This window comes from Cryptotermes secundus, unplaced genomic scaffold (assembly GCF_002891405.2).
Source record: "Cryptotermes secundus unplaced genomic scaffold, Csec_1.0 scaffold828, whole genome shotgun sequence".
NCBI classification, from domain to species: Eukaryota; Metazoa; Arthropoda; class Insecta; order Blattodea; family Kalotermitidae; genus Cryptotermes; species Cryptotermes secundus.
This window is the reverse complement of record NW_019720720.1, coordinates 252,585-266,548: the sequence shown is the minus strand read 5'-3', so window position 1 is coordinate 266,548 and position 13,964 is coordinate 252,585. Positions and strand designations below refer to the sequence as shown.

The 13,964-nt window shown below is 42.2% G+C and overlaps 1 protein-coding gene across 1 annotated transcript in view; it reads right to left on the bottom strand.

The window, feature by feature from the left end:
• The window catches only part of LOC111872205 (protein slowmo), a 28,234-nt gene extending 18,962 nt beyond the window's left edge, over positions 1-9,272 (bottom strand). The window contains exons 1-2 of the mRNA XM_023865857.2: positions 9,118-9,272; positions 8,569-8,734 (exon numbers count right to left, since the gene is read on the bottom strand). Coding sequence (XP_023721625.1) covers positions 8,569-8,734; positions 9,118-9,149 — 198 coding nt within the window. The 5' untranslated portion in view covers positions 9,150-9,272. The remainder of the gene's footprint in view (positions 1-8,568; positions 8,735-9,117) is intronic.
• Between the last annotated feature and the right edge of the window lie 4,692 nt (positions 9,273-13,964).

Sequence of the window (13,964 nt, the reverse complement as noted above, 5' to 3'; positions counted from 1 at the left end):
TATTTATTTACAACTGATACAAAATAGATGCCTGTTACGAAGTTTTACTCTCCTTCAATGTTGTCACCAGCATTGTGTACAACCCGTTGCCAGCGATATGGAAGTCGTATGACACCTTTAGCAGCAGGTCTACTGCAGGTCATGCAGGTCTACTGCATGAAGAATCTCTGGAACAGTTCTGAAGCGAATGCCACGAAGTGGTTCCTTCATCTCAGGAATCAAGTCGAAGTCACAAGGGCTTAAGTCCGGGGAGTATGGTGGATGGTACAGCATTTCCCAGCCCCATCGATCGAACAAATCAGCCACGGTTTGCGCGGCATGCGGCCGAGCACTGTCCTGCAAAATGATGGGTGGGTTCTGCAGAAAGTGTCGTCGCTTCTTTCTCAAAGCTGGTCGCAGGTTGTGTTCCAAAAATGAACAGTAATACTGCGCACTGACGGTCTGTTGTCGGGGAACGGTATGCGTTAGGATAACACCATCACAGTCGTACACGAGCATCACCATAACTTTCACACTGCTGGGGTTCTGACGAACTTTTGATTTTCGTGGTGACCCGTAATGGCGCCATTCGTTCGACTGGCGTTTCATTTGTGGCTCGCACGATTTGGCCCATGTCTCATCCAGTGTAATGATACGGCGTAAGAAAGCCTCTCCTTCGCGCTCACAGCGCTCCAAGTGGTTACGAGCAGCGTCGTATCGTAGCCATTTCTGCATTTCCGTCAAATCATGCAGAACCCATCGTGATGGAATTTTTCTCATGCCCAGGCGTTCCTTCAGAATGTGAAGCACAGTCGTATGCGCTAATCCTGTCTATAGGGCCAGCACGAATCGTATGGCGTCGATCACTCTCCAGTAACGCGGAAAGAGCATACACTTCTTCACTGACACTAGGACGACCTGGCCGACGAATGTCTGTCACATTCTGGCGTCCCTCACTGAAGGCTTTTACCCACCTTGCCACTCTTCTGTAAGGCAATGCAGATTTCCCGCAAGCCTCTTGAAGACCCTGATGACACTGTCGTGCTTTACGGCCTCCGGCACATTCAATCTTTATCCAACTCCGTTGTTCCTGTTTCGAAAACATCGTGACAACACTACATTAGACCGCCAGCTGACACGAGGCTCTTTTTTTCTCGTCACTGCGCATGCGCGTAATGTGGGAAGGGGGAGTCCATTTGCTGTGAGGTAAGGTACGTATGTAACTAACGTGTGGTATAAGCGACATTATTTGGTTCCGTTGCATGGCGTCTCTACAGTAGTGTTGCCAATATTAAAGTTCCAACCCTCATAGTTACTGCCTGCCATAATCAAAGATGCAGCGTTCCTGTTTTGTAGTTTTCCACAGTCTCTCCAGGCAAATGCCAGTAAAGTTCCTCACTTTAAAACACAGCCTCTTTTTTGACATTTTTTCAATTAATTATTCGCGTATTATCCCACCATTCAACTTCATAAGAGGGATAGTCAGTAAATAGGTCACAAATGGAAGTGAAACAGCTGTAATGGGCGTAAAAGATGTCCTCTTTTCATCACTAGGAAGCAGCACAGCACAGCTTCATGGTAGTCCAGGTAGCAAATACGCACGTGCATGTTCACAGGTCAAATTGGCGACCATGCTTGAGGAGTATACTACCGAAAATCAGCATTCTGTTGTGTGTTTTCTGTGGGCAAAAGGGATGAATGCAAAGGATATTCATAAAGAAATGTTTCCTGTTTACAGCAGAAGTGTTCACAACTAGGTCAAAAAATTCTCTCAAGGACGTTCGAACGTCACACTGTTGAGACTGCAACAGAAGCAACTGTGCAGTGGGTGGAAGAGTTGATTTGGGCTGACAGGAGAATAACAATAGTGAGGCAACTGCACTAGGGTGTCCCCATGGTTTAGCATACAGCATAATGCACAATCTTTGAAGTTTCAGAAAGTCTGTGCATGGTGGGTACTTGGAAAACTGAAAGACTGAGAAAAATAAGCCAAATGGGTCAGTCCCTGCAACATCTCTTATGGTATGCAGATAAAGATGATATGTTTAACACAACTGTTACTGGGGACAAGTCATGGATGCATCACTACCAATCCAAATCAAAGTGTGCTTCAATCCAATGGAAACATCCCAGTTCACCTTTACCCAAAAAGTTTAAGGTTACATCATTAGCTCAGAAGGCTATGCTTACCATGTTTTGAGATTATCAGGGAGTACTGTTAGCCCATTTTCAGATGTGTGGTGAAAATATGAATTTTGCATTGTACTGTGCAGTTATGTTGAAGCTTTGGGATGCAATTAACAGAAAACGTCCATGCCAGACAGCAAGAGCGGTACTGCTACATCACGACAATGCCAGACCCCATACAACCTGAGCAACCCAGGATAGAATTCAAGAACTACAGTGGAACTTCTTGAATAACTGCCTTAAAGTCCAGACTTGGCCCCTAGTGAATTCATCTGTTTGGTCTGCTAAAAGAAAACACCTTGGTGGCAAACATTTCTCTAATGAAGAAGAGATTGAGACAGAGGCGCAAAAGTGGCTGAGGCAACAGTCGAAAGACTTCTATGCTGTGACTTTTGATGCACTGACAAAGCGATGGGACAAGTGAATCAATGCTGGTGGAGATATGTCAAGAAATACATGTTTTTATCCAGGTCTGAATATCACGTTTTACATTTTATATTCATTTGTGTCCTATTTATTGATTCTACCTTGTAAATAAATTGTCAAGCCACTGAAAGCGTTGACCAAAATATGATATGTGTATATATACATATGTAACCATGTGAAGTTACAATTTTGTATATTTTAGTTTTGTTTAAAGAAATTAAATAAGGCAAACTGTGAAAGATTTGTTATTTTTTCAAATATTTTAAAATTGTCATATTTCAAAGGATTTAGTAGCTAGTAGATCTTGTGTTGCATTCTGGTAATAAGATATGAACATGCACTTAGTTGTGTCTGTTTTTACTTCCAAACCACCCTTCTTAACAGTGCCTAATAGTGTTCTTCTTTCTGTTATTTATATTTTTGTTCAATGAATTAACACACCAGCAGAGACTGGAAGCTGATGTATTCTATTTACTTCCAGTCCTTCCCAATTTTCTTGAACCTTCCTAATGGCATATTCTGCAGCAAAGTTAACATGTACTGGCAATAAAGGAGCTCTCTGTTTGTAAACTTTGAATAGAAAATAGGACAAATGTTTACCTACAAGGACTATACTATCAGTTTCATTTAAAAACATCTGAATTAGCCTCCACTGTTCATGGATAAACCAACTTCATGAGAATGCTGGACAGTACTCCTCTCCTACCTCAACTACAGGTTATTTTGAAGAGTAATACGTAACTTACAAACTGTATCACTGTACAATTTTTCTTCTGATATCCGATGAAGGAAAAATGAAACCTTGTTCATTATTCTATATATTATTTATGGTTTTATTTCACCTGTAGGAGATTTGTGTTATGGAATAAGATGTGAGGAATATTAAGAACAGTGAAATTGGAACAATGGAGGAGGTAGTGGCCAAGGGAAAATTCTTGCATTCATTTGGTAACACTGAGGAAAACAGAAAAAAAAAAACTCAGTGGAGGTGGTCAGTTCCCAGCCTAGATTTAAATCTACAAATTAGGATGGACTGGAAAGGAAGAATCCCTCATGTACGAGTATTTTGAGATATATCCTGGAACTGCGTTGGAGGGAGTGAAGGAAATCAGAAATTGTCTTGATTAACTCACTTGCTTAATGAATAATTCTGGTAAGACTAATATGTTGATTTGAACAGCAACACAACACCCCAAAACTGCATTCATAAAAAAGATCTAGAACAGTGATGAGTACCCAGAGACTTTCCTGGATAACCCTCCATCTCTTCGCATTATAGAATTTTGGTTAACGAGGCAATGAAGGCTTCCTAGCTTATATGCCATTCTGAATCCAAATACAGGGAGAACATTGGAAACCCACATGAACAAACACAAAGTACTGATCCACAATAACACTAAGCACATTATTGCTTCTGGTATGGAAACTGCAAATGCTAGAGGAGTTTCACACAAGGTATTACTGCTGGCAGAAAAGATTCGGAAACATAATTTAGCAGAGAACATGACCAAACTTGCAGCAAAAATAATGTCAAATACCATGCTTGTGAAAAAAGACAAAAATAACATTAAGAAGATGCCCTCTTCAAATGACACTATTCAGTGTCAACCAACATCCATGGCTGAAAATGGGAAATACCAGAGGTCACACCTACATTGGAGCCAGTAGTTCTTGCTCAACTCGACGAGTCCTTCAACAAAGTGGGTAATGCTGCTATCCTTCTGGTGAATATCAGGTATTAATATTTAGGGGAAGTACATGACAAATCTTTGCTCTGCTGACAAACAGAACAGGAGAACCACTTTTTAGATACTGAATAATTTCATTGTGAATAATAACACTGACTTGATATAATAACAGAATAAGTACTGACTAACAGGTTGGACAGCTTATATGTATATGTCGCAAGTACTTGCACCCTTGGCAGCAGCAAAGCACTGCTGCATTACTATGAGTAGCTCATTGTGAAGAAGTAAAACAGGCAGTAGTCTTAAAGGAGTTCTGGACAAAGCATTAAAAATTGCAAACTTCATCAAAAGGCATCCTTTGAATGCCCAGAGAGCACGTGAAATTATTTTTTCCGTACTGAAGGTCACTGGCTGCTGCAGGACAAAATACTCATCCACCTCTACGAGCTGTGCGAGGAGGTCAAACTCCACCTATGCAACAGTGACTGTAAAGTCTCTGATCTTTTGGACTGCATGCATGATTTCTTGTGGCTTGCCTCACTTGCATATTTTGCTGCTATTTTAACCATATTAATAGGCTGAACCCTGCTATGAAGTGAAAGTTATCAGTGTAAAATCTTGATTTGTGATGGCAGAGATGTGGTGTGACTGCCTCAACCACTATTTTTTTAACACAACTCTCGCCAATTCCTTGCTTGCCTCCAAGGAAGAAAGTGATTGGCAGGTCATTTAAGCCTTCAATGTGTGCCTATGGGGCCTCCACAAGCACTCTAGAAAGTCCATCAGAAACCAGTTTGCAAACATGGGCCATACTGAAGAGATCAATGTCAAGCTTATATCAATGGAGGTAGACAATCCTGTGGAGCTTAGACAGGTGGACTGCAGCTGGTGTTTAGTGTCAAAAATCTGATATACTTTACTCTTCATGTATGGTCCACGTATCTTGGACTTGCAACACAGCTGTGAAGCACATGCTGTTTTCCCGAAAGATATACAACCATGAGATAAAATTTTCAACACCTGCAGGACTGACAAAAGAGAAGAACTATCTGAGCACAAAGCCTGTCACAGGTCTGAAGCTCTTCTGCTCAGAATAACACATCACTGCTGCAGCAACAAAAGCAGCACCATATTTTCAATTAAATCTGATAAATTACTTTGCAGTAACAAGCAGGAACATGAAGGGGTAGGTGATTGGCAGATCTTTTGCTCTGTTGAAGTGGTCCAATGGGCAAAAACGTGTGAGGACCACTTGTCTAGAGCCTGACAGCATCATGAAATAAACCTAAACAAAAATTCAGGTTATAATTTGGAAACCCTTCTCTTTCTCGACCAAATCCCATGGTGAATACATTACCAGATGCAATTACAGAAATTTGTTTTCCATGGTCAAATGGAAATCAGTATTACAAATCAATTCTGGCTAACCATGAATACATAAATTACTTAAAGATTAAATATGAAGTAGTCATACGTAAAAGCCCTGAAAATGGATGGCGCTAAAGCTCCGTGCCCATACCTGGCCGCCGGGAGGCAGGGCTGTGATGCTGAAGCACCGGTGAGTAGGAGGGTGCGGCGGTGAGCCAAGGATATATAAAATATAATTATTAGAAATGACAGTTTAAATCTTTTTACCACCACTCTACCACCTCCCACTGATCACAGTGGTCATGCAGCCTAAGTCATGAAATGTCTTCGTCTGCTTGAACACTGGGATCGTGGGTCCGAATCCCACTCAAGGCATGGATGTCTGTCTGCGTTTATTCTAGGTTTGTGTTGTCCAGTGTAGGTACTAATGCCTTGCGAAAAGCTGATCCCCCATACAAGCAGTCCTACAGCTGTCTAAGATTAAGAAACTGAAGTAAAACGAAGCAATACACCTGATGATGGCCGTTTGCAGCTGAAACATGTAGTGTAGAAGAAAGCAAGACGAAAGACCTACAATAAATTGTTGCACTCAGGACGGAGTTTATATCATATATCGTATAGAGTACAACAGGATGCTTAAATATAATATTGTAAAACGAAGCGTTTCACAGAAGCCTTATGATTCAAGTGAGAGCAATGTATGGATGGGCAGGTGGGCAGACGGACGGACCGACAGACATCACATTTTAGTCAACAATAATTGGACTGAGTTACAACTATCAAGTTTTTGATACATGACACCAATCCAATCAAGTGACAACTAAGTGGATGGTGGGGATGCATATTGTGGCATGTAGACAGGTTGCTAGGTGACAACCACGAGAAAGGAAATTGTACAGTGGCCGTTGCCAGGCACCGACCTGCAATCAACAATAGAGGAATGGCGTTTTTTCAGCGTGGTCCATTAAGCAACAATTGAACAGCAACAGAGGGACGGTTTTTTCTATTCAATCTGTGCCGAGAAGTTATAAGCAGGACTATTAGTGAGAGTTACCAAGCCCTGCCACACTGCGAGAAATTAGCACCCCCCCATTCCTTTAGGCAGTCAGTTTAGGCTCCTAATGCAAACAGTTCATCTCTGAACATGTCGGAAGTAGTTGCATTAATGCATCAGCAGATCATGACAGAGCTTAATGGGGCTGATTCAAAAGAAGACAGAATAATAACCATCATAAAATTGTATTAAAATTCTCGAATAAAATGGCCCCTATATTTTACAGGCAGTAAATATGACTGCACTGACGATGGCCAGCAGCAATTGTAAATGACAGAGCAGTCGTCGCATCACAGAGGGCACCACATATCAACAAATGCAAAACTGTCTTAAAGTAACAAAAAACTGATTTTGGGCTCCACATTGGCTTGACACCAAGACAGACTGGCGGACTGACCATCAGTCATAACATAACTCTGACTTGAACTTTTGAGTTTGATAGTGAAGTGGAGTGAGTTGGATGGTGAGTGAGTCAATTAGAGACTGCTGTAGTTCAGTCCTTGTGAGATGCTGCTATTAGAAGCTGGCAGCTGAGGCATGGGGACAATTTGGGAACTCAGAGGAAGGGGAACGTCTGTCAATGGAAGCTGTTACTAGAAAACTGGTGAAGACACAGCAGACTCAGAAGACTGCAGTGAAGCGCACAGTGCAAATTAGCAATAGCGCTACAGTTACTTGTAGTTACAAGTTGTGTGTATAAGTGTTCAATAAATCCAACAACAAATTCAAACCCCATCTATAGTAACACTCATCCATGTGACAATATATTTCAGCACACAACTGCAAGTTCTTTATTTAATTTTATTTTCCTTCAAGTCCACCTAGATTTCAACCTGACTGAGTTCTGGGTAGAATTCATAAAACCTACTTAAATGCTGCACAGATTCTACAAATCTTGAGTGCTTAATTTTCACATTTAGGTAAGGTAAATTTATAACAATAAGTTTAGCTCACTGGTTCAGGTGTAGGACTTTAGACAGGTAAATGAACTGCAGTTGAGACAGAACTGTAGTAAATGAAATATTTATGTTTTGGAAGATTTTCTTAAATATAACTTTTTTTTCTTATATTAAAAATTGTCAGACATAACATCAAAGTTCTGCACCACTAAATACATAACTCCTGACTTTTACATAGAATTTTTAGGTATATTTATAACCTACTGTCATACCAAATACCACATATCTATCTCCAACAGTTTGTTAGTAATTGCAACAAAATGGAGAGCTAAACACAGTGCAGTATTGATTTTAGGCAGTCATTATTTTGTTGTATCAATTTTTACAAAAAACAATTACATTAAAAATAATCCATATTTTTGGACACCTATTGCTACATACCACTGCAGGATATATATTAAACTGCACTAGAATTACTCCCATGTCACAAACTCATGCATCCGATGCACTGATACAAAGAGTAGGGAACTGAAAGTATGAGGTTGGTGTAGCATCCACTGGCATAATTCTTCCACCACATTTCTTTAAAACTGATCAACTGGTTCAAAAGCATAAAGGGAAGACATATGCACCCACAGGATCACATGCACAAACACACAGTACATAACCTCATAACTATGTTCCTTTTTAAGAAAAGAAAATAGGCTAATAAAGTAACATTATAATATTAAAAAATAGGCTAATAAAAGTTACTAAACCTCACACTGAAGTCAACACTGATTCATATCACCTCTGCTACAATAAATATTATTGTAAGCACCTTAACAGAACTAATAAATTATTAGTTCAATTTGATAAACATAAAACAATGAAACAGAAAGACAATGGGATGATATTCATCAAATCAGACAGAACCCTCTATCTCCAAAATCAGGGAGCTAAATGTATTATAAATAAGTTTACTCACAGACTGTGCCCATCCTGGGAAGCCCCACTTGGAGCTGACAAGTCGATGTGTATGTAGAACTCCATCAACAACTTTCCTGTCTACTACATCTGTACCTATAACTGCTGGATTCATAGGATTTGGGTATTTTCTCCATGCAGCTTGGGCCACTGTTTCCCATGGATGGCTGTAAACATTTAAGTGGATCAATACTGTTAACAAACAATAAAACTGGTAAGAAAGATGTAACTATGCACAACTAATTAAGTGCAACTTCCAGCATTTAAAAAAAAAACGAAGATCTATGTGATTCTCCATTTCATTCTTCAGAAATACCTTAACGGGAATCGACATAGCAGCACAGTGATGTGCCGAAAATTTCAGAAGAACGTACAGTCGCCAACAAGTATGGGATGTAAACTAATTTTCAATTCTCTGCTTATACTAAAAACATTCAATATAATCTGCCTTGAATTTTAAAGATTCTTACGTGTCCTTCTCAATCTCCGAAAGTTACCATGTATTAAATGACAAGAACATATTTTAACATAATTTATGCAAATGACATACTTAAATGTGTGTTCCGATGTCCAGATCTTCATTTTATTTCAATGTTGCAAATAAATGCAGTTCTACACAACTTTCTCAGCAGCTACAAATAGGGCTTCCTCCGTCTTTTCTTTTCTATCTCCACACTAAACTCGCTAAATGAGAGTTGGATCCTTTATCTGGCGATTTCAGCCAATGAATTTCGACTACACTCTATGACGTCAGTGCAGGGCTTCCTAGAGACTACTTGGGACACTGCAACGCTTGACTCATCACCCTCAACACTGACTGGTCGGTCAGATAAATTGCTGATGGTTGTCACCAGTGTCACCAGCACAGTAATTGTTGGTTTCTGGTCCAGTCGAGACCCATGACAATATTGTTGCGTGTATCCCGGGCTCATGACCAGATATTTATTACTGTTTGACAGTTACGATGGTTACGATCCTGTTTATGTGGAGTACTCTTGAGACTTGCAGTCATATTTTACCGTCTCAGATTTGAGACTTCCGATTTTGTCGCCTCCTACGACTCGCATCCACACGGATTAGGTCAGCCTGGGTTTCTGCGGATTATATTATAAAATCCTGTCTCCATGGAATTCGATCTACACGTTTTCCAAGAGTCTACTTCCTAGTGAACGCACCTGTAAAAACATGGCAACACGTTGAATCTATGTCCTAGGAAATGCTCTGAATCCATTTCCTATGAAACGCGCTTACGTATAAATCCATGGCAACGCGCTGAATCTATGTCCTAGGAAAAGCTATGAATATATTTCCTAACTGTTTGGTCAAAGTCAAAGTCACATTGCGACTGACAGTCAGTCTTTGTGTCGAGCTCAATCTGGGGCTTATGACCAGATATTTATTACTGTTTGGCAGTCACAGTCTTGTTTTTGTGGGGCGCCCTCTCTGACGGAAGGACGGGTCTGTCTTTTATATATGCTACTGACCGTTGCCAGCGCACTCTTTATTAGGTCCTAGACCCTTGGCACTCGCGACCATATTTTACTGTCTCAGATCTGACACTTCCTTTTTCGTCGCTTCCTACGACTCGCAGGGTTCATGGAGGAGGTATTCGACCCCGCCTCCACACGGGCTACTGTCTGGTCCAAGTTCAAGTCCAAGTCACATTGCGACTGCCGGAATAGAACGCACCACGTAGGAACCTTTGATCTCGGCCGCTGTCATGCAACGAACCCTCTGTTGTCCTTTCATCTCCGGGGAAACGTGTTTATTGTTTGGGATATTCCCATGCAATGGCTCACAGTTAGTGCGTTTCCATGAAGTATCCCATCCGGATCAACCACATGCGACATTTCTCCCTTCTAAAGGTTGTTCGTCCCGAACAGCCTAACGGTACATCTCTTCGTTTCCTCCGCCCCCTTCTTCAAGGGTGCTCGTCCCGAGCAGCTCCATGGTCCGGCGTTCGCTGGTCCCGTCGTATCACATTCATCCCTCACTTTCTCTCTCACTCATTCGCTCTCGCTGGGGAGGCCGGTGCTTTTATATTACCGGTTCCTCCTCTATACGGTATTTAAACGTTTTTCCGTTTCGGTGGGGGTCGACCCCTACAGAGTGGCCAGCTTCTCCCCTTCCGCAATCTACTGTAAATCAGGACTGTTCTCTTCACGCCCCCCGCCTCGAAAGCTTTTCCAAGGGCCTCCTATAATGACTTCATTTGTTCTTTAAATTCTCAGCTCCTTCTCCCTTTGTCACTTCCCGGATGCGCTCGACGCCGCTTGTCTTTTCTGGGATTTTGGTGCAGCATTGTCCCTGCAGTGACCTTGATGACTGTGTCCTCTACGCTGTGCCACTTCTGCGCGCCAGGTCATCCTTATTCTAGCAGCGGCCCACTCCTTGTGCAGGCGACACTTTTCCTGGATCGTGCTCGTTCCGACAATCTCTCTCCTGAGTCGAGCCACTGTGGCGCAACGGGACATCTTCCTGTCGGTTTCTTTTGTCTGCCGTGACACTTTCGCACTGGCTCGTCCCTCTGCGGGCGACGGCCTCTCGTTTTAGGTACCCATCCTGATTCTGAGGCTGTTTCTTCATCTGGCGTTTGTTGTTTGGGTTATTCCCATGCAACGGCTCACTGTTATCGCGTTTCCATGGAAGTATCTCTTCCGGATTCACGACATGAAACAATATTTTCTTTCTTCAAGACTTGTGTTTTCAAATGCTTCAACAAGAGGAGGGGTCTGACTCTTGCGGGCACTCTCATTAATTTGCCCTTGCCTCCACACACACCTGAGCACGCTCTCTCTCTCTCACTGTATTCTGTGTGGTTCGTGCCGAAGTTATACAAGGAGAGCCCTGACTGGGAATTAGTCTTTGCAAAGACTGGACTGACAGAGAATTTGTATATAGTGCAAAAGGAAAAATTTTCACGCTATATGCTATACGTGCAATATGTACACTTAACAAGGCCAAGCACATGTTACACAAGGGCTATGAATTCAAGGGTTCACTTAAAAAAAAATCTGATCATAAGCCTCAAGGGGCTTGGCGCCAAGAGGCACTGACGGTAAACCGCCAGTCATAAAGTAACTCTGACTCTTGACTTGTAGCAGCAGGTTGGTTGGGTACACTGCTGCTGGCCCTCACCAGAAAACAATAAATCTTGATTACAGGTCTTGTCCTGACCTAAGACCACATTTTTATTCTTTCTAAGACTTCTATATGTTTTGAAATGGGGTCCCCTCTTCAAGGAGAGGAGGGGTCTGACTACTACTGGTCGCCCCCTCTACTGCAGGTGACTTGACTACACACACAAACACACGTCTTGTAAATTACTGCTCGACTTCACCAGCATAACTCCTCACTTGACTGAACTGATTACTGACTGATAAATTTGCTACTGGTCCTACACTAACTTGTCCTGGTTATAACATCTGGCTATGGACCGTGCAGAAAATACCGCTCATCTGTTGAGTGCAGCTGTTGCCGTGGTATTATTTAATTTGTGTCTGTTGGCAGAGGCATTATCCTAGCAACAGCTGTTGTACAGTTGTTTCACAGTCACTGGGTAGCAATGGGTTTACATGACACAATACCTTCATCCTGAGTCCACATTCTTCCTTTTAAACATTTATCCCCCACAATCCTCTCATGTTTATTTCCCTTCCATTTTCTGTCCATTCTGTTGTCATTCCAACCAAGCAGGTTGGTGCAGTGACAATACTAGACTTGTAATCAGGTGATCAGTTTGAATCTTGGCTTAAAACCACTTATTCACACTGAGGGATTCCACGATTTTATTCTTTTGCACAAGCTGTTTCACGGAGGATCACAATGGCAGTGGCACCATAAGTCTGGGTGGGCCTCTGTGGAGCAGTCTTCTGTTCACAACAGAATAATTTATTTCTCTTAGTTATTGGCCATTTCACATGTCACTTGAATAAATCAGTGATGTGCAACAGGATGCAAGGATACAATATTATGGACAGAATAATAATTGTTAGGCATACCACAGAGGGGCAAGGGCATGGGTTGGGGGGATTGCTGAAAAACTAGCACCACTGTTGTATTATTAAATACGTAGCTGATTCCAAAAGTAAGGTCTCCAAAGCGCTGGGTAATTTTTCGTGTGGCTGTTGGCAACCCTGTTGCATTCGTTGCTTCCCCCACTCCCCCCAATACCACCAAGCATGCGCGCACGTAGCTAGGACGCTCAGTCTTGGCACGGTTGCCGTTAGAAATGGAGCTCCCGATTACTAAAACCGCGAAGTGGGAGATTCGCGCAGTTATTCGGTTTTTGAACACAAAAGGGACTAAACCAATTGAAATTCATTGTCAATTGGTGGAAGTGTATGGCGAGTTGTGCATGGACATAAAGAACGTCCGCAAGTGGTGTAGGGAGTTTGAATCTGGTCGTACTGCAATACACGACGAAAAAAGAACTGGGAGACTGTCAATTTCTGACGAGACAGTCGCGAAGATTGAGCGATTCATGCGTCAGGATAGGCGCATCACACTCGATGATCTCTGCATTTCGGTTCCCGAGGTTTCCCAAACCACCATTTATCGGGTTTTGACAGAGAAGTTGAATTATCGGAAGGTGTGCGCAAGATGGGTCCCGCGAATGCTCACGGAAGACCACAAACGGCAGAGAGTTGACTCTTCCCGTGAATTTCTTCGCCGCTATGCTGACGAAAAGGACAACTTCTTGAATTCAATTGTCACAGGCGACGAAACCTGGGCGTACCACTTCACACCTGAGACAAAACAACAATCACGTCAGTGGCGGCATTCCTCTTCGCCTAAGCCTCGAAAATTCAAGCAAACACAGTCTGCCGGTAAAGTCATGGCAACTGTGTTTTGGGATCGAAACGGGGTATTGTTGGTTGACTTTATGGAAACTGGGACCACAATAAACGCTGAGAGATATTGTGAGACACTGAGAAAACTCAGGCGGGCGATTCAGAACCGGAGAAGAGGGATGTTGAGCAAGGGTGTAAGCATTCTCCACGATAACGCTCGCCCCCATGCTGCCCGACAAACCGTCGCTCAACTGCAACAGTTTGGATGGAACATCATCAATTTCAAATAACCCTTCACAGGTTCGACTCTTTTCCCTCCTCCAACTCCTGCCCTTAATTTTATTTTTATCCAAAAACTTTATATTGTACAGGTGTACCTGAATTCATCACTGCTATGTTTTCTTACCGCTTTCAGTTGATGGTGGTCTGGTAAACTTGCATTAATCGTAACTGCCCTTTTACAGCCTTAACACCTCTCACTCCTCCTTTTCGTTATCTCTCAGTCAGCAATGCAGTGAACATGCAGCATTCGCTGTACTTACCTACTATGGATAAGTTTCATTAACATATGCATAGGCAAATTACCTAGGAATAAATCAAGATG